The sequence below is a fragment of the Hevea brasiliensis genome, chromosome 18, assembly GCF_030052815.1.
Source record: "Hevea brasiliensis isolate MT/VB/25A 57/8 chromosome 18, ASM3005281v1, whole genome shotgun sequence".
Taxonomy (NCBI): Eukaryota; Viridiplantae; Streptophyta; class Magnoliopsida; order Malpighiales; family Euphorbiaceae; genus Hevea; species Hevea brasiliensis.
In genome coordinates this window covers 8,114,939-8,141,163 of record NC_079510.1, presented here as the reverse complement: position 1 = coordinate 8,141,163, position 26,225 = coordinate 8,114,939, and the positions used below count along the sequence as shown (strand labels likewise).

General features: G+C 39.0%; 1 protein-coding gene across 1 annotated transcript; it reads left to right on the top strand.

Moving 5' to 3' along the window:
- The first annotated feature begins 22,710 nt into the window (after positions 1-22,710).
- On the top strand, positions 22,711-24,727 carry LOC110664716 (glycine-rich cell wall structural protein 1.8-like). Its single transcript, XM_058141112.1, has 2 exons — positions 22,711-23,813; positions 24,060-24,727. Exons 1-2 carry the CDS (start codon positions 22,760-22,762, stop codon positions 24,362-24,364), a joined length of 1,359 nt encoding a protein of 452 aa, XP_057997095.1. The 5' UTR covers positions 22,711-22,759; the 3' UTR covers positions 24,365-24,727.
- The last annotated feature ends 1,498 nt before the right edge of the window (positions 24,728-26,225 follow it).

Genomic DNA, 26,225 nt, shown 5'->3' with positions numbered 1-26,225 from the left:
CCTCAGATTTTATTTTCTTTTTTCTTTTTCTTTCCTTTTCTTTTTCAGGGTGCCTTTTCGGGTTTTCACCCTTCACTCATTTTACAGAAAGCGTCCTTCCGGGCTTTTGCCTTCTTTCTCACATTTTGTTAGGGCATCCTTTCGGATTTTCACCCCTCACTATTTTTTTTTGGGCATAATACCTCTTGACAATGTCAGCATTCACGGGTCTTGGATATTCTTCACCATTCATATGGGTCAAGATTAGGGCCCCACCAGAAAATGTCTTTTTAACCACATAGGGTCCCTCATAAGTTGGCGACCATTTGCCCCAAACATCGTTTTGATTTGAGAGCACCTTTTTCAGGACGAGATCTCCTGGTAATTCGCGTGGGCGGACGCCTTTATTAAATGCCCTAGCCATTCTTCTCTGGTACAACTGCCCATGACATGTCGCCGCTAGCCTTTTCTCATCTAGCAAATTCAATTGGTCCAACCTTGACTGGATCTATTCTGACTCATCAATCCCTGATTCCTTCAGAATCCTTAGGGAAGGGATTTCTACTTCAATAGGCAGAACAGCTTCCATCCCATATACCAGTGAGTATGGAGTTGCCCCAGTTGATGTTCTCACAAAGGTCCGGTATGCATGAAGGGCGTAGGGAAGCATATCATGCCAGTCTCTATAGGTGACCGTCATTTTTCAAATTATTCTCTTGAGATTTTTGTTTGTGGCTTCTACCACTCCATTCATCTGGGGACAGTATGGTGAGGAATTAAGATGTCGAATCTTGTATTGATCACATAATCTCTGGATCTTCGGACCATCCAAATTCTTGGCGTTATCAGTGACGATTTCATTGGGGAGGCCGTGTCGGCAAATAATATTATTTCTGAGGAATTTGAGGAATGTGTTCTGCGTGATGTGAGCATATGATTTCACTTCGACCCATTTAGAAAAATAGTCAATAGCTACCAGGATAAACCTATGCCCATTGGATGCCTTGGGATTGATGGGACCAATTACGTCGATTCCCCACATTGCGAAAGGCCATGGCGAAACGAGGCTGAACAGTTGATGAGGCAGGACATTTATCGGATCTGCATAGATTTGACATTTATGACACTTTCGAAAGTACTTAATGTAATCCTTCTCCATAGTAGTCCAGAAGTATCCCCGTCTCATGATTTGCTTAGCCATCATATGCTCATTAGCATAGGTTGCACAATTCCCCTCATGAGTCTCGAAAAGGATCCTCCTTGCTTCTTTTGCATCTTCGCATCTCAATAATTCACTGTTGGAGCTCTTTTGTATAAAATTTCACCACTGGGGAAGTATCCCAAAGCTAATCTTCGGATCATTCTCCTTTCGTTTCTACTTGCCCCATGGGGGAATTCTCTAGTCTTGATGTAGACCTAGATGTCATGATACCAAGGTTTACCATCTGTTTCTTCCTCGATCATGAAGCAGTATGCCGGCTCACTCCTTGCTTTGATCTGCAATACCTGAGTTGTCTGCCCTTCTTCCATTTAAGCCATGACAGCCAGGGTGGCTAAGGCATGTGCGAATTGATTTTTGTCCCGACTGAGGTGAGTGAAAGAAATTTCTTCAAATTTCTTGATCAATTCCAGTAGGCACTTCTGATATGGGATTAACTTTGGATCCTTGGTTTGCCATTCTCCCTTGACTTGATAGATGATCAAGGCTGAATCACCATATACCTCCAACTTCCTGACTTTCATTTCGATGACAGCTTGTAAACCCATCACACAGGCTTTGTATTCTATGACATTGTTGGTGCATTCAAACCTTAACTTGATAGCTATCGGGAAGTGTTTTCCGTCAGGGGATACTAGCACAGCTCCAATTCCATTACCAGACAATTTGACAGCTCCGTCAAAATACATTTCCCATACATCAGCTGGCTCTTTTTCCTCGCCGTTGACTTCATTAACATGCTCGTCAGGGAATTCAAAATCTAAGGCTTCATAATCTTGGATAGGGTTCTCTGCTAGAAGATCAGCGATTATGCTACCCTTTACTGCCTTTCGGGTCATGTAGACAATGTCATATTGAGAGAGTATGACCTGCCATTTGGCTATCCTTCCCGGCACAAATGGGCTTTGGAATACATACTTGATAGGATCCATCTTATAGATGAGCCATGTCTTATGATTTAACATGTAGTGTTTAAGCCGATTTGCCGCCCAAGCTAAAGCGCAACAAGTTTTCTCTAGGAAAGAGTACCTTAACTCGCAATCATTGAACTTCTTGCTCAGGTAATAAATAGCCCTCTCTCTTCGACTGGTATCATCATGCTACCCCAAAACACATCCCATTGAATTCTGTTGGACAGCCATGTATAGAATCAACGATCTTCCTGCCACCGGAGGAACTAGTATCGGCAGATTTGACAGGTACTGCTTAATTTTCTCGAAAGCCTCTTGACAAACTGAATCCCATTGAGTGGTGTTATTCTTTTGGAGTAGTCTAAAGATAGGCTCAGCTTTAGCAGTGAGGTTGGAAATAAATCTCGAGATGTAGTTCAGCTTCCCCAGGAAACTACGCACTTCCCTCTCGGTTTTTGGGGATGGCATCTCTTGAATGGCTCGAACTTTGTCTGGATCTACTTCTATCCCCTTCTCACTCACTATGAATCCCAACAACTTCCCAGATCTAGCTCTGAACACGCATTTGGCAGGGTTCATTTTTAGCTGATACTTCTTAAGTCTCTCGAATACTTTTCTCAGCACCTGCACATGGCTTTCTCCTTCCCTATATTTGATGATCATATCATCCACGTACACCTCCACTTCCTTGTGCATCATATCGTGGAATAACGTGACCATAGCACGTTGGTAGGTAGCGCCAGCATTCTTTAAGCTAAATGGCATAACCCGATAACAGAATACCCTCCACTGAGTAATAAAAGCAGTTTTCTCCTTATCCTGTACATACATGGGGATTTGATTGTACCCAGACGCTCCATCGATACATGAACATCTGCCCAATCCTGTGGCATTGTCTACTAGCACGTCTATATGCGGAAGAGGGAAATCATCTTTCAGGCTTGCTTTATTAAGATCCCTATAATTAACACACACCCTGACTCTCCCGTCCTTCTTCATTACTGGGACAATGTTAGCTATCCATTGAGGATATTTGACTACTTCCAGAAACCCAGCATCATACTGCTTTTTGACTTCATCCCTAACCTTGAGTAGTGTGTCAGGGTTTATTCTTCTTAGCTTATGTTTTACTGGGATCATCCCGGGAATTAGGGGAATTTTGTGCGTCACTATGTGAGGGTCTAAGCCAGTCATATCATCATAGCTCCATGAAAATACGTTCAAGAATTCTTTGAGCAAACTGATCATGTATTCTAATTCACCACTCCCCACAACCTTAAGTTCCCTTTTTATTTCTTCCGTGCCTAGATTTATGGTGTGCGTTTCGTCCCCACAAGGCACTAGGGAAGGTTCATCTTTTTCATCCCTTTCTTCTGCGAATTCCTCCTTAGAATCACTTGAAGTAATGGCAGTTATGGGGATTTCAAAATTAACCAGAGGAATTTCTGAGTCTATTAGATTATTAGGTGCTAGTTGATGAATGGTCCTGAAGAAATGAAAGTGGAATTTATTATAAGAATGGATTTCAAGAAAAAGGAAAAGAGAATTGGATGTAAATGCGCTATTAATTCATTAATATTTGCATCATAAGAAAAGGGTCCATTTACAGTATTACACTTGTCACCATGGACGAAATGATCAAGTGTAGATAACCAAAGGTATTTTACTCGAAATTGAGTACAGGAATGTCCTCTGCTGTCCAATTGTCCAGTTCTTATCCTTCAACTATTGGCGAGATTAGAGCTTCATACAAGGAATCGAGGTGGATGACATCAATGGATGGTTCATCGGGTGATTTTTCAACTTCCACTGGATTTTCAATGACTGGTTTGGTGAAGATATCTGTGATTCTCGGGACTACCTTCATTTTCCCGATTTTCTGATCAAACCTCTGATCCCGAAGCATAGTTCTCATCCAGAATCTTCCATCCATGAGGGCGTCTTCCTCATAACCCAAACCGCAACAGCCAACCTTTTGGATAGCTGGTATAGGTTCGACAATCCCCTGTAATGTGGTGCCTAACCCCTTGCCCTTTTCATAACCACTCTTCAGCATTACCTTCGCTACCATAGCCGTGGCCCCTTCATTTCTCAAAGTGGTTTCTTGCAATTCAAGGGCCTGGAAAGAGCTTTCCAAAGATTCTTCAGCTGCTTCCACATAAGGAAGTGATAGCGACTTGGTGACCAGCATGGCTTCCTCCCCCTTCACAGTGATGATCCTACCGTCCATGATGTACTTAATTTTCTGATGCAGGGTTGAAGGTATGGCATTTGCTGAATGGATCTAAGGCCTCCCTAGCAACATAGTATATGTAGGTTCAATGTTCATCAATTGGAACGTGATATTGAAAGTGCATGCGTCGATTTGGAGTGACAAGTCAATGTCTCCCAGTACCTCTCTCCTTGTGCCGTCAAAAGCTCTTACCACCATAGCACTTTGATGCATGTTTGACCGGTCGACCGGTAGCCTCGCCAAGGTAGCATTGGGCAAGACGTTGAGCGCAGATCCATTATCAATGAGGACCTTGGCAACTATGCAAAATTTACATTTTACTATCACATGCAGAGCTTTAGTGTGCTTTAAGCCTGCCGGGTCTATCTCTTCTTCGGAGAAGGTGACAAAACTGGATGCCTGGATTTGTCCCACTATTTTCTCAAATTGCCCTGGTGTGATGTCAGGGTTAACGAAGGCCTGACCCAGAATCTTCTGCAGGGCTTGGTGATGTATTTCTGAGCTCAGAATTAGCGATAACAGCGAAATCTGAGCAGGCGTCTTCCTTAGCTGTTCAACCACGTCATACTTGCTTTGCTTTATTATTTGAAGCAACAGTTCCTCTTCCTCCATTGGTCCAGCAGGTTCCCCTCTTTCTAATTTCTCAACCTCTTCCGTGCTCTCTTGCGGCTCTGCCATTTTTACTTTCCCTCTCTTCTTTTCTTTCCCGTCATCCCTGTAACATATCCCACTTCGGGTTATAAATTCTATCTCTTGCTCAGGTGGGCGGGAGCTACTGGTTGTGACAGGTTTGGAGTTTGGTTGGGGAGTAGCATTACTAGAGGGTCCAGCGTAAGTCATCTTGAAGTGCTCATGAGGAGCGAAGCACGGTTTGGGAGGTGCTGAAGGTGGGGCAAGGCTAGGAGCAGGTGTACTACTTGATGCTCCTTGAGTGAAGACTTGGAAATTATAGTTCTAAGGCACAGCATGGGTGTTTATGATAGGGAGCTGGGGCTGGGTTCGGATGATTGTTACTGGTGGTGATGATGCTAGGGCAGAGAAGGTCATTCTGGGACTAGAGTTGGAGGCATTCTAGCCGAATCTGGCTATATTTACTCCGCCCTCCATTTTTGACCTTGCTTGGCATTTTAAAATTTTGAGGGATAGCAAGTTCTGGACCTCTTATTTGAACTCCCCACAATTTTGCAGCTCATGGTTAGCTGCTCCTCTGTGATAAGGGCATCCCGCATTATCTTTAAACTCCGGTGTTTGAGGGTAGAGGTAACCTTCCCTTACTGCCATTGTAAAAATCTCCTCAAAGTGAGGAATCAGTTGATCTACCTTCAACGTTGACCCTTCTTCTTCCGAATCTATCATATTCACGCCATTGCCCGTACCATGATTAGGCAATAAGTTTGAGGTGACATTGGGAAGGGAGCCATTCCCTTCGATTTTTAACCATCCATTTCTGATTAAGGCGTGCACTCTTCCCTTGAGTGCCCCGCAGTTATCGATTGAGTGCCCTTGTGCCCCTCCATGATACTCGCACCGGGCACTGGCATCATACCACCTGGGATATGCTGGTTGAATTGGATCAAAGGGGATCGGTACTATCTGATTTATACCGACAAGGTATCGGTATATTTTGCTGAGTGGGAGGGGAAGAGGTGGATCAGGATTTCTTTGTGTTCTTGGGCTATTTTGGGGTGGTCTGGGTTGAGTGGGTTGAGGAGGTGGTCTAGGTTGGTAGGTTATTGGTGGTGGATATTGTGGGCCTGGATAAAGATAATTTGGGAAAGGGGGTGGAATGTTTACAATGGTTGGGCCGTGAGGGGGAGGATATGGCCGGTAGTTGTTCTGGAGAAATGGGGAGTGGTTGTTCTGTCGGGTGATGAAATGCACATCACCCTCTTTCTTTTTGCCAAGACTGGCATTTTTCTTCGCAAGATTCTCAGTCAACTCCTGCAGCCGTCCCATTCTCAGGTTAGCTTCAATCCTCTCGCCAGCTTGAATAATGTCTGAGAAGCTGTTGGAGGTATTTCCAATCATTAGATTGAAATAAGGAGCCTTCAACGTCTCAATGAACAGGGAGCAAAGCTCATTATCAATAACCGGAGGATATACCTCTGCTGCCTTTTCCCTCCACCTCTGAGCATACTCTTTAAAACTTTCCCTGTCTCTCTGCACCAGATTTTGGAGGTCTCTCTTTGTGGGGGCAACATCACAGTTGAATTTATACTGTTTTAAGAAGGCATCGGCCAAATCTTTCCAGGAGCGTAATTTGCTCCTGTCCGACTGAATACACCATCTCAAGGCTACCCCAGAAAGACTCTCGTGGAAGAAGTGGACTAGGAGTCGATCGTCCTCTGTCAGGGCAGACATCTTGGCAATATAGGTGGCCAGGTGAATGCGAGGATCTGAGTTCCCGGTGTATTTATCGAAGTCCGGGACTTTGAACTTGGACGGCACCACCACATCTGGCACCAATCTTAGTGATGCTACATCCACTGAACCATACATGTTTAGGCCCTCTATTGCTCTTAATCTCTCTTCTAGAGCGGACAACTTCTCATTTTCTCTTGTCTTATTTTCTCCTCTCACTGCATGAGATACTCTCCCAATTGGGAAATGAGGGGCAGAATGAACCGAAGGGATCATGATTGAAGGGTATGGTTCGGCATTTGGGACAGCAGGGTAATAGGAGAAGGGTGGGTCATTATTCAGGGGAGCCGGATTGACGGTGATTGTTGGATCTGCGATAGGTGGCTGGAAGGTGAAAGAGGTTGAAGCATGATGAGAATCAACCGTTGTAGGAGGTGGGGGAGGTAGTGGTAAGTTGGGCTCTGATGCAGGCTTATTTTGGGACATCTCCCTCGTTAGTCTCATGAGCTCTGAGACCTGGTCTTTCAACTCGGACACTTGTCCTTGTAGGTTCTGGACTTGTTCCTGGTCTTCCATTAGCCTTCTTATTTGTGACCTTGTTAAGTACACTCGTTTGGGTTGAACTGCGTGTCTGGTCAGGCTTGCTTTGCTTGAAGCAATGTTGATTTTCTGTAGGGAGTAAAAAAAGAAATCTTAGTGAATTTTGAATTTTGTTAAAAATTAAAAGGGTCCTGGTTTGGACAAAGGATACGATGGCATCTGAGAGTCGGGAATGAAATCTGCAGAAGAATAATTGCATCAATTTTATCATGGCATCATTCGATAGTCTGACGGTGAATGACTGGATTGAATGCGTATCTATGATACTTGTCCATATGGCGCATCCAACTTTTCGCATAACCCTAGCGAGGGTGGTTCCTACGGGAGTCATACTATTCATTCACAATTTTGCTAAACAATGGCCCAAAGTTATTTCATTAATCGAATAGTTCATACATAGCACTCTTTACATTGGCCTGGGCTCAGGGAGACTCTTTATCATGTAATGACACTTTTTGAGATACTCATAAAGTCTTTCTTCTTGTCTGGCGGGGTTGAATGTCTTCAAGGCATACTCGGATTCTGGCAAGAGTTCTTGTTTCCCTTGTACTATCATTCTCTCCAGCTGGTCAACATTTTCTCTTAGCTCTTGATAGAGAGTAGCTTGTCTTTCTTTTTCCTTTCTTTCCTTAGCACATTCTTTTAAAATATCATTGATAAGCCGTGCTTGCTCTTTTAGTTCAAGCTTCGTCTTTTTCCCCTCTTATTTGTATTCTTCCATGAGTATCTCTTGGTATTCTACTTTCTCTTAGAGCCTGCTATTTCGGACTTCTGCCTCTCTCATTGTAGCTTGGAGAGAGCTCTTTTCCTTTTCCCATCGTGTTTCTTGCTCTTCAAACCCTATCTTTTCTGTCATTGCCTCTTCCCTGAGCCTTCTTACTTTTCTTTTGAGGATCTGTTGTTGGTCCTCTAACTGTTTTATTCATTCTTGTAATTGCGAATTTTTGGTATTCGCCTTTTATAGAGAGTCGGCCAAACGAGCGCTAGCTTCTTCTGAAAGGATGTTTTGACGGGGTTCGCTGCCTTTGGGTTTGGTTGAATCAGCAGTTAGGTGTCCTTGATCCCTGCTGGCTCTCCATTTAAGATAATCGCCCGTGGCACTCGAACCTTTAGACGACCTTTCCATTATAGTGATGTTTTCCCAGGATTTGCGAGCTATTTTCAATTCTCCTTCATTATCGAGCTCATGATAGTAGTGACCCTAATGGTATTCTTCAATACTGATTGCGGACTGGTTTGAACCGAACTACCTCATCACCAATGCTGGGACGTAACTTGTGTACCCGATCACTCCGATTAGAGAAACTGAATGATTACCCCCTGTGCTGAACAAAATAGGTTGACCCGATGTCCACAATTTCTTCCAACAGTAATCATGGCTGTTGAAACTCAGAATCCATTCTTGCCACTGCAGCTCATCCTTTGGGCTGATTACTAATCTGGTCATCTTCTCAATAAGAGGCTGGTCAAGATACCAAGTTAACCCCTTTGTCTCCATAGGACACATGTGACTGATGATCCAGAGGTGCAACAATTGAGAACAGCACTTAAGGGATCCCTTGCCTTGTTGTCTGCAGTAAGTAAGAGTCAATAAAGTCTCTGCAAGGATTGCCGGTATTGGGTTGATCTTCTATTTTTCTACAACCCAAAACATTTTCGTTACACTGTAGGTTATAATTCCCGAAGGCCCAGGGAACAAGATCAGGCCATAGATCCCTAAAGCTAGTGCCAATGAAGCTTGCTCCCATTGTTTATCCTGGATGTATCGATCCAACCACTTCTTGAGGTAAGTCCAATACCATCCATGCGTGTTTCCTTTGACAGTTTCTCTCGCCTTTGCTTCTTCCAGGGGAATCCCTAACATATGTGCAAACCATTTCTAGGTCTGCCTATGTTCGAGGTATAGGTAGATCCAATTCTGCGCCACATAAGGGATTTCTAGCAGTGCCTGATATTCTTCCATAGTGGGGGTTGTATCGATGTCATTGAAGGAGAACACTCCATACTTGGGGTTCTAGACTGATAGCATGGCCTTTAATACTGAGACTTGGACTTTGACTCGTATCAAGGTCGCAATCCTTTCGTATTTTTCCTCGAACTTCACCTTGATGTGATCGGGAAGCGATCTCTAACTACTAAATAAACCCTCAAGATCAGTCATTCTGACCTCAACCTTACTTAGGTCCAATGGAGGTAACGGGCTAGTATCTTCCTTGGTGGCATCACTTTGCGGGAGTATTAAACTATGAGGCGATCTGGACCATGGTTTAGCATTTTGTTCTTGTTTAGGAACTTCTTCTGCCGACTGACTCGAGGATGCCATGTTAAAAATGATGCTTATTCTTTTACAGACCTTAATTCTGTAAGGCCAAAGTAGAAAACTTGTTAGCAGGGTAAATTCGGGTAATTTTGAATTATATTGTTGGCAGGGAAACACCCACACATTTGTTAAAGTAGGAAAATGTGCAGATCCTCCTAACAGTATGATCCAAGATTACCCTCAAAAATAAAAATATAAGAAAACATAAATAGAATAGGGTAAGAGCAAGTATGTCCCTTTCGTCCTATAACAGGGAAAATCCTAGTACCGGGTAGGTGCTACCTAATTAGCTAGTTCTATCGCATGAGGTAGTTTGCTACGGCTTCTAGCTATTGTGATGGTTTAGGTCAAGGTCTAAATTTTCTAAAAGCCACAGGTTCCCAAATTGCCCGTACTGTAAACAGTAGAGCCCCATTCTATGACCATGATACTAACGAAAAAATTCCACGGGTATCACAATAAATAGAACGAGTTTCAATCTGAGCAGAAGCCTTCACGGATACTAACGGAGTAAAACCCACGGGTACCGCTACATGACTCCCTCCTAGTTTCCTAGAGGGTGAGAAAGCCCGGGTATAGGGTTGAAGTGTGTGAGGACCTTGTGTAAGTACTCAGTGTGTGCAGGGACATATTTACCTCTTCCCTTCACGAGGGGGACAGTTTTTTTTCCTTTTTTTTTTAGACGAAGAGTGCTGTAGGGAGTAAAGCAATCAAGATAAGCAAAACGGTTAGCAAGAATAACAATAATCAATAGATTGAGGTTTTCGAATTTTGTAAATTAAACCCACCTAACTACAGTTTAGTTTATATGAGCATAAAATCAAATCATCTTTTGGACCTCTAAACCAGGGGTTAAGTTGGGATACTTCCCCAGCGGAGTCGCCAAGCTGTCGCAAGGTGTTTTGCGGTCGCCTAGACGAACACTCACCGAAGTGGGAAAGAGTGAGGAGTCGCCACTTTAATTTTGAGGGAAATTAAAGAAAACCATTTGTGAAAATAAATTAAAATGAAACCACTTTGAAAACAGAGATTCAAGGTTTGGGGTCCATATACGGGCGGGGAAGGTGTTAGGCACCCTGCCTCGTCCCTCTATGAGGGCAAATAGATTTAATATTATGCTCTTTATAAGTTAAAATCGGAAGTTAGGGGGTTAGAATGATGATGTCAATCCCTTTGATAAAAGGAAATATTTGATTTTTCACTAGTTCAGGTTACCCAGATACGTAAGTACATGAGACGACCCTTAGTGAGTTGGTATTGCGTAGCGGTTTTTGTTTAGAGGGTTACTTTGCGTATTGTGCTATTTTAGTTTGGATTTGAGAGGATCCGGGTAAAGACCTCTCCCAATCTCTAGAGATGATCTATTTAAAGTTTGACTGAGGAATCTCGGATAAGAACTCTCCTCCGATCTCCTCATATTTATTAAAATTTGATTTGAGAATCGGATAAGAACTCTCCTCCGATCTCTTTAAATTTTAATTTAAACTTAAGCAAGGAGGATCTCGGATAAGAACTCTCCTCCGATCTCCGCATATTTATTGAAATTTGATTTGAGAATCAGATAAGAACTCTCCTCTGATCTCTTTAAATTTTAATTTAAACTTAAGCAAGGAGGATCTCGGATAAGAACTCTCCTCCGATCTCCGCATATTTATTGAAATTTGATTTGAGAATCGGATAAGAACTCTCCTCCGATCTCTTTATTAAAATTTTGATTGAGAATCGGATAAGAACTCTCCTCCAATCTCTTTAAGTATTTATTAAAATTTTGATTGAGAATCGAATAAGAACTCTCCTTCGATCTCTTTAAGTTTGTAATTTTAGATTTTTAATAAAGGATCTCGGATAAGAACTCTCCTCCGATCTCCTGTTTTTTGTTTGAATGAGGATCGGGTAACAACTCTCCCCCGACCTCTTAAAATTTAATTACGATCGTATATCGTATGAACCTCAAACTATGGGTTCTGGCATCCGAAGATGCTGAGAACCCGAACAAGGCTTCTCTTAACCCATTGATACCTTATAATTAGGGACGGGATATCAGACTGAATTTTACTGATCTCCTATGTGATCGCCTTACCAGTATCTTTTGACAGGCAATATTCAATCTCTTTCATTTACTAGTTTGGGATCCGATCTTAACTCGATCCCCCACTATACCAGGCTATCTCCTGAGTTGGTTTAGTGGTTCAACTTCATAACTTTTCCTCCGATTTATTATCCAGACTTTAATTATTTTAAAAAAACTCTCGCGTTAAGATATAGCTACCAACGTTTTATTAAACTACCTATATGTTACCCGTAACTAGAACACCTACATTTGAAGGTAATAAAGGCTAAGAACAAATAAATAATATGAACTGATGGACAAAAGGTAAACTCAAGAGAATAACTACCTACATGGGGGTCTTTAACATAACAGAAATTTGACGAAAATTACGAGCATGAAAACAAAGAAATAAAAAATGAGCACTTGATAAAGCAATGGTCTAGGCACTCACCTGTAGGGAGTTGAATCTATTGAACTAACTATGGAGTCACAAATATAGTAGAGCTGCGTGTTAGTAGTCTGGGGGACTAATTCCTGCCTTGAAATGAAGGATATCAAGTTAAAATGCAGTCGAGCTAAAATGGCAATAACTGGTTTTGAATGAGATTGAGCTTGGAAAATAAAAGTGGATATAAAGATGATGAAAACAGAACTGAAACTAAGAGAGAGTATCGTAGAGTAATGAGCAAACTGAAAAAAAAGAGTTTCAATGTCCAACACTCCTTCAAAGAAAATACTTTAAAAAAATGATTTCTGAAGTTTTTCTATTTTGAAAGCTTAAAAATAGTAGAGTAGCAAAACTAAATCAATTTTCAGAGCCTTTCCACTATAATCACCACCCCTTTTTTTTTTTGTTCCCTTTAACAGTTTTCATGTAGGTATTTATAGGGAACGGGTGCTCCCAATGAAGGGTCAGGATTTCCTTTGAGGGAGATGGAAGGTTTGGATTTTAAAGGACATGATCTGATGCCTGAGAATTGAAAAGAATCAAAATGAATGGCTGAGATCCTATTCAGAATATTTGTCCTTTTCCTTTTCTAATCCAACGGCTCAAAATCCTCTTATCAAGGGAGATCCGAGGGCCGGGAATAAAAGGTGCCGGTCTTGTCGTCTTCTCTTTGATCCAAGGGTTCTGGGCTTGTCCTTATAAGTAAGATCAACGGTGGAGATCGAGATGTACAGGACTGTCATGACATATCCTGGCACTTGTCAGTAATGTGGGAGATTCTGCAAATGAGGTGTGCGGTGGAGATTTGATCTCGTCTGCAATGCTTTAACTACCTCGGCTCTGATTATGACGACAGTTATTGAAAGTTGTCTCAACCTATCCTTGCTTCCCGATCTCTCATCCCTTCCGATCTTTCGATCATGACCTCTTTTCGATTTCTCATGTCGGGCCCCTCTCCCGATCTCTCCCATTCCAGCACCTTCTTCTCAATCTGGGCTGATTCAGTCAAAGCATTTATTACTTCGGTTACCGAGGCATCTGCTTCGATTTCCGCTAGTAATAAATGCTCAGACCCTCCCTATATATATGCCTTCAATGGGAGATTTCTCCCACATTTCACTCCTTCCTATTTCCATTTCTCTCTTCTTCTGTTCTAGTTTTCCGGTAACATTATGGCCATGGTGACTGCTTTTGATCTTTTTCCAACTACTTTCTTTGCTCCCCGACTGAAAATTTATGACCCTGGTGATCGGAAAATCATGACATCCATATTTGATGATAGTGAGAGAACCAGACTAATTTACCGATCAAGATCGAAAATATCGATCATACCGATCTCGGGTCAATCTACCGATGTAATCGGTAAGCCGATTTCGGGCGAGAAGACTGCTAATTTCCCGCTTAACATCGGTGACTGCCCCTTGAAGTTCATTTGGCTCCTCACCATATCGGGCGTCCCAACTGCAGCTCGGTTCTGGTCGATGACTTTGACGATGACTTCTCATCCTCATAAGAGTCATAGTCACTCCATCTGAGCTGTACATCTATCCGCCTATGTCTGGCTTTCTGGTCAGACACATCTTTTGATTCAACCATGAGACTAGGCTTTAACATAGGTTCCTGCTAGGTAGGATATACTGTCGATCCCTAGAGATCGCCCAAATGATGTAATTTGACCTTTTGGAAATGAAATTTTATTTTGACAATTATCATTTTATTATTATTGCATTGGTTATTTTTCGATCTCTAATGTGCATATCCGATTTGATTCCTAACTGAATAGCCCTTAACCGATCTGTAATTCTGAACATCTACCTTAATTCGCTGATCTTTAACTAGCCGATCTCCCCTTATTTATTTATGGAGTTTCTGGAATGTTCTTGTGACGTGTCAGAAAAGCTGGCGAATTTCGCTAACTGATGCATCGCTTGGGACACTGTGAGCATTAAATGCTCAGACAAGTATAAATAGGGGATGGGTCAGCCAGTTGCTCCCTTATGTCATTTTCAGTATCTCGTGAGCGATTCTAAAATTCTCTCGTTTTTCAAGTTCTTCCGACACCGATCACACTCCGATAAGGGTTTTGATCTTTCTTTTAGTTAAACTTCTTCCATTTCTTTGAAAATGAACAGTGCTGAGGTTCAGAGAGCGGCGAGCCCCCCTTCTGTCCATGTCTCGTGGTCGTCAGATGAAGTTGAAGTGGTCAGACCAAGCGGGCGATCTGAACCTCCTACGACCTTCGTTTCAGCCTGTGGTCCAGCAACACCCTCAAGGCGAACGCATTCCTCAGGGAAAGAAAACCTTCCCGTGGATGAGTTGCCATCAATCCTTCAAGAAACCGATCTACAGTCGATTAGCCAAGAATACAACCTTCGGACTGACTCATACGAGCTTATCAGATGTGATGGTGATCTCCGAGCCGATCATTTCTTTGAAGAAAATGACGTGCTTATGGTATACGAAAAACAATTAAAAGCCGGGCTTCGGTTTCCCCTTGACGACTTCTTTAGAGACGTCTTAAAATTTCACCATGTCTCGGTGGCCCAAGTACATCCGAACTCATGGTAGATCCTGGTAGCCTTCAGAGGCCTCTGCCGAGCTAAGGGACTCGTCCTTGCAGCGAAGGTGTTCACTGAGCTACATAGGCTCACTCATCGAAAGGACGATGAGTACTGGTTCTTTCAGGCGAAACCGCACTGTGGGCTCTTTACCGATCTGCCCTCCTCACTAAAGAACTGGAAAAATCGCTTCTTTATGTTGAGGAGCAAGATTCTGAATGGTTTCGAAGGTTTCCCCCAAAGCTGGCAATATCTGGTCCCGCCACTTCCGAAGCACATCGCTTTGAGTCGGGATGAGGGCGCCATGGGAATGGAGCTAAAGGATCAGGCGGCCACTCAGAAGTTCTCCTGCTTAGATGCGGTGATGGCCGAACTGCATCATTGGATGATGCGGCTAGTTACCGGCGAAGAGCGCGGGCTTTAGCTCTCTAACCTCAGCCCCAGTATTTTCTACATCTCTGATCTTTGGGCCTTAGCGAACTCACTGACTTTTTCTTTATGCAGGTATGGCGAGCGGCGAGGCTTCCAAAGAGAGCCAAAAGTGAAAGAAAGAGGTCTTTAGGAAAGTGCGAGAAATGAAGCGTGCCGAGGCCTCACAGACGCCAAGGCACGATCCAGGAGAGATGCAGGGAGGCTCGTCCCGACCTTCGGGACTGCCGATCCCAGAAATAGAAGTGGTTCGGTCTCCTCCTCAACAAGAAGAGCTGCCACCACCTCCACCAGTTGCTTCGAGTGCGGAAGGGGGTCTTTCCCAACCTACTTCGAGGACCTTTTCCTGCGGCACTCAGGTCCTGATTCATTCCCTGCAGAAGAACCAGACTGAATGGGAGAATCCGGGCTTGGCAAAGGTTCTGGGAGCTTCCATCTGCCTCTAGGAGGATCGGCACCAGCTAACCCAGACGATGAGCTTGAGTGTGGATAGTTTGGTGAACCAGCATATCATCAGAGAAAAGGCTCATCATTTGAGGCAGGAGATCCAAAAGGTGAACCAGGAGGCTGCTTCCGCCCGAGCTCAACTTTCATCCACCCGGGACTATATAGCTGAAATTGAGGGGCGGATGAAATTCTATGAGGATAAATTGGCCGAGCAGGCTCACGCTCTTGAAGAAGCTCGGGCTCTCCGAGCTGCTGATGTCGCTCACCTCAATGAAGAACTTAGAGCGAAAGAAGAAAAGGCAGTGATGAGGGAGGCTGGTGCTTATGTGAATGCCCATGGGGATCTTTTGGCCGAGCTCAAGAAGCGTTTTCCTGACGAGGACTTTTCCTGGATGGTGGACCTGGCTCCCCAAGACGAAGAGGATAGCGAGGAGGAGGCTGAGGGTGATAGAGAGGGTGTGCAAAATGTAGAACAAGCTGGGGGTGATCCTCCAGCCGAATGACTTGTATTATTTTTTACTTTGAAATGAAACGAAGTTCTCTCTTTTGCTCAATGACTTGATGAGATCGGAAAGTATAAGTTGTATAGACGCCTAATTGTTTGAACATGTTAGAACATCAAACTTAAAAGTGATTATTAATCTAAGTATGAGAGATCAGAAAAACATTATAAGCATGAGATCGGCCTAAGCCGAGAACAAACACCGAACGGAGCTTAAGATTATTAAAATTGGAAACCTGACTTGAACAATTAAGATTGGAAGCACCATTAAACCGGATTAAAACCTTAATTTTATTAAATGATTATTCACAAAATTTATATAAAAAAAAGGGAGATCGGAAATGAGACTGGATGACACGAAGGCCTGATGTTGGCTTGATTTCGTTTAACAAGAGATCGGAAATGTGATCGAATGGCAAGGCGACTCGATAATTGGTTTGAGAGATCAGTAATGAAGACTTGGTGTTGGTTTGATTCCTATGAAGAGAGATCGGTAATGAATGGAGACTTGGTGCTGGAGATCGATTTCAAAGTCTATTAATTTCGGGGATCGGCCAAAATATGGTGTTGACAGTTGGGACAGGTGTTCAGTCAAGAGGGGATCCATAGCCTTGAGTAAACAGGGTTAAAAGACCTATGCGGATTTGATCTGTTCTTGACAAGACTAAGTTCCTAACCAGGATAGATAACTTTGCCAAAAAAGGTCTTTCTGATGGTAAAGTCTTATATGTCAAGAATAAGATTTCAAATGAGTGCATAAGATTCCATGATAAGGCGGTTACTCTACTATGATCCTTAATGGGATTGGGACATAATACAGAAGGATTTTAGTGCATAGTGATGTATGATTAAATGTTTATATTTAAGGTATCCCTTATTACTGATTGGGTGACCATGACATGCTATGCTAAGTGTCAACTATGGTCTATGAGATGCCTAAAATGATTTGAAAAAATCATTTATGGTTGTGGAAGAGTTCCAATGATATTAAGAGTTAATATCATTTCTCATTACCAATTAGTAATGAGCCTAGTAAGTCATACACTAACACAAGTTTATCGCCAAGCAAATGATGATTTAATTGATTAATTGAAGCGTTTAATAAATTAATTAAATAGATTTGGTTTGCAATAGGATTGCAAAGTCCCTAACATGACTTGAAGCTAAATCTTTGATATTAGATGTATAATATAAATAGGATTTATATTTAAAGAGTTTAAATATGAATTTAATTGTGAAATTAATTATTGGAGATTAATTAATTAATTAATTTATATTTAATATAAATTAATTTGATGAAGAAATTACAATTTTGAGTTGAAAACTCAAAAATGCATATAAGGGCAAAATGGTAATTTTACATGGTGACACATGGCACCATGAGATGGTGACACATGGCACCATGAGATGGTGACACATGGCACTCATCTTAATGTGCCATTTGTCTTCCACATGATGGAAGATGACTTTTGATCAATTAATCATGGCTCGATACTTGCCTTAATGAGATTAAAACAACTTAAAAGCAAGATTAAATAAGATCATGACATGTGGCACACTATTAATGCTTTTTGTCTCTTGCATATAAATACAAGATAAGAAGAAAATTAACTCTCTCCTTTTTCTTGTTGGACGACACCTCTCTCTCTCTCCCTCTTCTTCATATTCTTCCATTGATACTTGAAAGAAAGCTTGTTTATTTCTTGAATCAAAATATTAGAAAGTGTTTATAGTCTCTCAAATACATCCAATTGAACCCCACCAAAGCAAAACCCCTACAAGAGTGGTTGGCACATCACAAAGGAGAGGCTAGGGGTTGCTTAAGGTGTAGCTTGGTGAAGCTTGTGACGGATAAGTTAGAGGAGCTACAATTGGAGCTCAAGAGACTTCTAAAGGGAGTAAGGAGTGTGATTCTGCGCCCCTTGAGGTTAGAGGTCTCTAAACCCTCTTTTAGTTAAGGTTTAAATTGTTTAATGGTTAAACAATAATCCTTGATGGCAAATAAAAGAATCATGCATGTTAAAAGTATGTTTTAACATGCCTTGGGTGCTTAAGGTTGGTTAGGATCATAAAACATATTGTATTTTTGCATGAAACCCTAGAAAATTTTTAAAATCCAACTATCAAACCACTTTCATTTTGCCTTTCAATTTGATGTAGTGTGGGCTCTCTTGAGTATAATTGAGTCTATGAATAGTCTGGTTTGAGCTTGAAATTAATTATTTATTGTTGATAGTAGAAGATAACATGCCAATAGATGTAGTCTTATATGAAAAGGATGAACCATGTAAATATTATTATTTTGGGTGTTTGCTTTATTTTTTTTGTAGATTACAGGCTTTTACAGTGCACAACAAATAAAAGTGTTGAAAATTAAAGAAATTTGAGTTGAGAAAATCAAACAAAAGGGATTTATAGTGCTTTAGCTCTCTATAACCTCTATCCACTTTCTCAAAACTCTTCTTCGAGGTACTCTTTCCACTATTGACTCCTTTCAAGGGTAAGAGATTAAACCTTTTACAACTTCACAAATTTCAATGATGCTTACAACCTTTACAAGTGTATCCTCACTCTCAAACTCACTTTAAAGCTTGAAGGATGCTTGGACAATCTATTATAAATTTTGATTTGATGTGAAAGTCACTCTCTATCACTTAAGAATACAGCATTAAATTGCTATTAAGAACAAATAGATGGTTTGCCAATGTAAAAACACAGTACTCTTTGAAAGCACAAGAATAAAAGCTTGGAATGACTTCAATAACTCAATAAATTAATATATTTTCATTAGTAAAAAGAAATGAAAAGAATAATCCCTTGTATAGTTTTCAATCAAAGGTGACTATTGACTGGCTAACAGATCTAATTTTTTCACAAAATAATGATAATTTTTGTCTCTTTGCCAGTAACTTTTAAAAAACAGTTATCTAATTTTACTTCTTTATAAAACCAAATAAAATTAGTTAGCTAAATTTGGAAACTAAATACCTAATTTTGATGCTATTTGAAACACATCACAAATTAGTTACCTAAACTTAGAAATCAGCTGTCTAGATTTAGCTACTGCTCTAGAACTTGTGAATTGGAAAATTACTTTGTAAAAATAATTTAAATCTTCAAGAGCTATAAAAATACTTCTGAAAATATGTCCAATTTCATAAATTTAAAAAATAAAAGATTCAAAGCTCAAAAATTACCAATCTACTCTCTAGTCTCTTATATAGGTCTTAAGAAATAAAAATCTAACAACCTATCTTGACTTTCTTCTTCATCTTGTGTTGTCTTGTGAAGATAAAGTCTTCAAGATCCTCAATAAATTTTTGTATGCCTCTCCTATCATGAATGTTCAACAATTGATCATTCAAAGCACTTAACATACTCTGGATTTAAAGGATTGTTCATCCTTAAGTTTTGATAGCATCAAAATTAAGCTTATTGGAACTATGGGATATTTATTATATTTAAAAAAAAATGAATATTGTGTAAATAAAAGATAGCTTACCTGATAGCATTTTCTTTCTTTTCTTTAAATTTTTCTGATAAAGCTTTAATTTGTCACCATATAGTCTAAAATATAATTTTTTAAGTAAGAATTAAAATTAGTATGATTGGCATTTAAAAAAATTAATGATATTAATCATTTTCGGGTAATATTAATTTAAGACATGATATATAGAGAAGATTTTATTTAAAAAATTATATTTTTTATATTTTAGCTCTAATATGTGTATGTATTATGTTTTAAATATAATATACATAATTATTTAAATATAAAATTAATTAACTGTATATTTAAATATAAAATTTAAATCAAAGAATTATTTTTTTAGTAAAACAAAACCTCATATATTTTATTGTTTCCAATTGAAAAGGTAAAACTAATTTGGTCATTTTTATTATAATTAATGGTACATTAAATGAAAATTAGGCGAAGGGATTGATATATATGCATTATAAAAAGTGAGGATAAAATTATTTAATTTTGAAAATATAAAATTAAATTATTGATTTTGTCAACCTCAAATACTATATTATAATTTATCATTAATTGTTTTCTAATCCCAAATGTATAGTAGAACATTCTACTAACCAAATTTCATATAATATAATTTTTTTAAAGGAATTTTGTATGCCATATTAAGTTGATACTTATCTCGTAAAATTAAAATCACCTATGCTAAAATTAAATACTCGCTACATCCTACAAAGGCAGGTTTACTTTCTTTTTTTTTATCTGCTCTAAATTATATGCTATTTTCCTTTTTGAAATAGTCGTTCATTGGCAAAAGGTATATTTTAACCCTTAAAATTTAGGCTAATAATCGCTTAAGCCCTTAAACTTTTTACGAAGTTCGAACAAACTCTTCAAATTTAAAAAAAAAAATAAATAATTCATTTAATTTTTAAAAATATACTAAATAAGCCCTTAACAGACAAATAAACCATTCAAATTTTAAAAATAAGAGCAATAATCCCTTATTTATAATTCATATCTTTTCTTCATGCTCTACCTCATCTCTTTGTAACTAACTTCTTTTGCTGATATTTATGAGCTTATATTGTATTCTCACCTCCATAATCAATAAGGTAAAACTGCTCTTCTTTCCATTTCACCTCTCTATTCTCCCCAAATCACGAATTCAATAATCTCTGCCACATGTCCTTATTACCCTTTATCAATAATAGACAATCTCCACTAACCTAAGACAATGACCTTCCAACCCCTCCAATCCAAAAAACACAAATTCGAAAATTGCTCAAGATCCAATCCAAAACTTGAACCCAAAACCTTAAACTTAGACACACCCCCACATGCTCACCAAAGAAAATTTTCCCAAAATCTAATAACCACGACTCTTTTAATATTATTACTGATGTAGAAGAAGAGGATTACAGTGACAACAATAAAGTAATATTGCTCTCAACAAAATAATCAAAATCAAATCTCATCAAATTATAATCAAATTGGTAACAATAACTATAACAAAGATGATGAATCCATAAATAAAATTTTTGAATTATTCAGCAAATGATAACTTATCAATCTGCTCCAAAATACAGCAAATGCAGATTAAGATGTTGCAAATCAGATACGCAGGTTGCTGATGAGGTGCATGCCCTTGACTGAATTTATATTGGAGGCAAATTATAATTCAGTCTCCTTTTATATACTTTTAGAAGTTAATGGCTTATTTGATTTATTTTTAAAATGTAAATGACTTATTTGTCCATTAAGACTTATTTTATCTATTTTTAAAATTTAGAGAACTTATTTGCTTTTTTTTTTTTAATTTGAATGACTTGTTTGAATCTTGAAAAAAATTTAAAAATTTATATGACTATTGACCCATATTTTAAGAGTCAAAATAAACCTTTTACCTATTTTATTTATTAATTCACTAGCTAATATGCCTCTATTTAATATGGATTTTGAAATTTATAATCTATTAATTTCAAGAATAATTTAGTAAGATAACTTGTTTAATTTTTACTGAAGAAATATAAGTAGACGAAGGCATATTAAAAAAACACTAAATAAATTTTATTATTTTAATTATATTAACTATATTTTCTTCATATATGTGAAGATACAACTATACGTATTTTTAGAAAGGAGAGAGTAATTAAAAAATAAAAAAAAACCAAAAAAAAAAAAAGCCTTTTATAATTGTTTCCTAAGCCTTAACTACTCCACCAAGGCACCCACAGGCCAAGTGTTGAATTTAGCTAAAAAGAAAACAGATATCTTTACCTAGAATATAACTATATTTACAAGTAGATGTTAGCTAAAATAAAATTACAGTTTAAAAAATATTCTGTTTTTACTTAAAAATGTGCAATCTTATTATTAAAGTTTGATTTCTGTATTATTACCAAAAATCTATTTAAATTCAAATTTTATGATTTTAATTAGAGTTATAATTTTAAAATTAATTATTTAAATAAATTAATTAAGTATTAGCACAAAGCACGAGATCACAATTAATATATACATAAAATTTAATTTAACTCATATATATGAAATTCTAATTTGCCATTTAGTATGTCTTTTTTTTTTGTCAAAAAGTATGTCTCTCCTTTTGACAAGTGTATAATTATCATACGAAATAAAAATTGACTTGGAATTATTAAATTATTATTATTAAATAATTGTTCAATTACAACTCTCTTTCCTAATCAGATAATTAATTTTAATAAATAATTAAATTATCATAATCTAAAAAGTAAATAATAATATTATATGTATATCATTAGCTGAAATATTTAAAAAATTTCCCACTTTACACTTCGAAAATTTTGTGATGCATCAGTTGATTATTATGATTTTTATATAAGTTTTATTATAATTAATAATTACAATAATTTTTTATATATATAAAATGGATTCACTCATTATTACTCCAAAATATGAATTCCACACAATGGCATGGTTGGATATGGAGGACAGCAAATAAGCACACTCTAGTAGAGAATGTGAAAGTGATCACTGCGCAGCTAGTGTAAGTCATGATGTACTTTGTGATTGTGTGGGCATGCCTGTACATTGGCCCAGACAATGGTGGCACCCCACTTACCTTTTGCATGTGACTTAGCCACGGCCAATGGAAAGAACACGCCATTGGACCCCAATTTCATTCTTATAAATACCCATCTTGACTTGCATGCTCCAAAGCAAACTAGTGGGAGCTCCAACGCATCCCCATGGGTACTTGCGCAGTTCTTGTTCCTGTTTTGTTTGTGTTATTGGCTTTGAGCGTATGCTCTGCCACTAGAATTCTCCTCACTCATGATGAAGCAGCTGGCATCCCAGTTTATGCCTATGCCACTGGTCATGGAGGTGGGGGTGTTGGTGGAGAAGGTGGTGATGGTGGAGTTGGTTATGGTGCTGGAGGCAAGCATGGTGTAGGATATGGAAGTGGGGGTGGAAAAGGTAGTGGCACAGGCTATGGTTCTTCTGAAGGATATGCTGGTGGTGGTGGTAGTGGTGGTGGTAGTGGTTTTGGTATTGGAGGTGAGCATGGTGCAGGATATGGAAGTGGTGGTGGGGAAGGTGGTGGCCACGGAGCTGGATATGGTGGAGAACATGGAGTTGGATATGGGGGTGGTGGTGGCAGTGGAAATGGAGGTGGTTATGGCGGTGTTGTAGGAGAGCATGGCACGGGTTACAACCATGGCGTCGAATATGGAGCTGGAGGAGGCAGTGGTGGTGGATATGGTGGTGGAGATGACCATGGTGTAGGGCATGGAGGTGGTAGCGGGAGTGATGGTGGAGGCGGCTATGGTGTTGGTGGAGAACATGGTACTGGTGGAGGTTATGGTGCTGGAGGGGGATATGGTGGTGGAGAAGGGGGAGGATATGGCGGTGCTAGTGGAGAACATGGTGAAGGAGGTGGCGGTGGAAGTGGTGGTGGCAGTGGAGGAGGTTATGGAGCAGGAGGAGCACATGGAGGAGGATATGGTGGAGGAGAAGGAAGTGGTCATGGTGCTGGGGCTATAGGTGGATATGGTGGTGTTGGAGGAGGAGGTGGTGGTGGAAGTGGTGGTGGCGGTGGAGGAGGTTATGGAGCAGGAGGAGCACATGGAGGAGGATATGGTGGAGGAGAAGGAAGTGGTCATGGTGCTGGAGCTATAGGTGGATATAGTGGTGTTGGAGGAGGTGGTGGAAGTGGTGGAGGTGGTGGAAGTGGTGGTGGCGGTGGAGGAGGTTATGGAGTAGGAGGAGCACATGGAGGAGGTTATGGTGGAGGAGAAGGAGGTGGTCATGGTGCTGGAGCTATAGGTGGATATGGTGGTGTAGGAAGTGGTGGAAGTGGTACTGGTGGTGGTGGCGGTGGTGGTGGTGGTGGAGGAGGTTATGGTGGAGGAGAAGGTGGTGGTCATGGTGCTGGAGCTATAGGAGAATGCGGTGGCGGTGGAAGTGGTGATGGAAGTGGTGGTGGTGGTGGTGGTGGTCAAGGTTATGGAGCAGGAGGAGCACATGGCATTGGGTATGGTGGAGGAGAAGGAGGTGGTCATGGTTCTGGAGCTATAGGTGGATATGGTGGTGTTGGAGGAGGTGGTGGTGGTGGAAGTGGTGGAGGAGGAGGTTATGAAGCAGGAGGAGCACATGGAGGAGGATATGGTAGTGGAGAAGGAGGTGGTCATGGTGGTGGTGGTGGCAGCGGTGGCAGTGGAGGTGGTTATGGTGCTGGAAGTGGGTATGGAGGCGGAGGCGACGGTGGCAGTGGAGGTGGTTATGGTGCTGGAAGTGGATATGGAGGTGGTGGAGGTCAGGGTGGTGCCCATGGTGGTGGCTATGCGCCTTAAACTAAGCCAAAATTATTTTTAATTTTTATTATCTACCGTAAAAAATAATGTCATCTCATTCTCGATTAGAGGGGTGAAAATAAAATTAATTGTTTGATTAGCATCCACTATTACAATAATTATTATTATTATTATATAATTGCTAATTAATTACTTGAACACTTGGTGTTTAAAGAAATCATTTATTTTAATGTATTTCTGTATTACTATTAATACTAGATAGAGTGTTTATTCTCTGGCAAGTAGACTCGAAATCACTTCTCCACCATGTTTTATTCTTTATCAGATTCTAAAAGATAGTGCATTAATGTATTTATAGTGGAGAGCATGTGCTCTAAAAAACCAAATATAACTCCTTCTACAGACCTACTCTTCATGGTGCAGCAGGGGCTAGGTTCCATTGCGGCTAGTCTCTTCTTTCTTTCTCAGTTGCAACCACTAGCACTTGACTGTTAGAATTGTGCATTTCAATGGCTCAGATATATTACCATTACAAGGAATTGTAGTCAGAGTGACAAATTTGGACAAAATTTGCCAACAAGATAATGAAAATAAAGAGTTAAAATTGGATGTATTTATATTTATATTAAATTATGTCAACATATTTATGATTTGTTAATAATTGTATCATGTCATAAATTAATTAACTTATCCAATTTAGTATGTCTATGATACATTTTATTATTTGTGTCATATATTACTTGTAACCCATTTTGAAAATTATAAATTAGTAAGAGCAAATTACATTTAGATACTTTGTAATTTAACTGTTTTATTATTGAAAGCCACATGATTTTGCATTATTAGCTAATAAGTGATAAAGTATTTAACCACGTCAAAACATGATGATGCAACATCATTTTCAATTTTTTATCTGAGGTGGCCATGTTTGATAGTGCCACATCAGCATTTTTTTTGACATTGTTAGATATTTTGTCATCTAAGTACTAATACGCAAAATCACAAGTCCTGACTTGAAAAAAAAAATTCTTAGGCCCTTAAAAGTAATATATCACAGAATATTAGTTAAATTGCACTATCTATCTTTAAACTTTACTTTGTTACAATAAAATCTCTCAAATTTAATTGTATTTTAAAAAAAACCTCTTAACTTGCGGCAACAGATTTAAAAGTAAAAAAATATATAAAATTACTATTTGTCACTCTCTAAAAAAGAATATTATTATTTTACTCATGTTCTCTCTATTTTTATAATTAAATTAATTATTGATAAAATTATTTTATTTTTAATAAAATTAATATTTATTAAAAAGTTATTCATTAATTTATATTTTTATTTATTATTTTTATAATTTTATTATTAATTTAAATTTTAGTAAACTTTAATTGAGCTTATTAATAAATAATTATATTTGCCCCTTCAATTTTAGAATATTATATTCTAAATTTTATTTCAACTAAATAATTTAATTCAAGTGATCAATTAATTTATTTGTCCTCTTGGATTTTAAAAAACAATTTTCTAAAATATAATTTGAATTAAACAATTAAATTTAAGTTTTGGTACATTGAATTCATTAATAAATTAAACAATCATCATCAATTAAATAATTTTTGAGATCAAACAATAATTTTGCAATATTAAAAATGCAAAATTATTGAATAGTTCGCTTAGTTCTTTTCCCCTCCTCCTAGACCTCTCTCTCACGCGACCCCACAACTTCCCCCCTCCCCCCACTATTTTGGCTGTTGAAGCTTCTTTCTCTCCCCACTGCAAATTATTGATAATTAATTTAATCATAAAAATAAAAGAAAGTGAGCAAAATAATAATTTTCTTTTTTAGAGAGTGGTAAAATAGTAATTTTATATTTTTTTTTTTTTACATGTTAACCCATTGTT

Bases quoted from the DNA above. Each gene is read 5' to 3' on its own strand.
- LOC110664716 (XM_058141112.1), top strand. From the start codon at position 22,760: ATGGGTACTTGCGCAGTTCTTGTTCCTGTTTTGTTTGTGTTATTGGCT. The intron at 23,814-24,059 runs GTGGTCATGGTG...ATGGTGGAGGAG, and splicing joins TTATGGTGGAGGAGAAGGAG to AAGGAGGTGGTCATGGTTCT.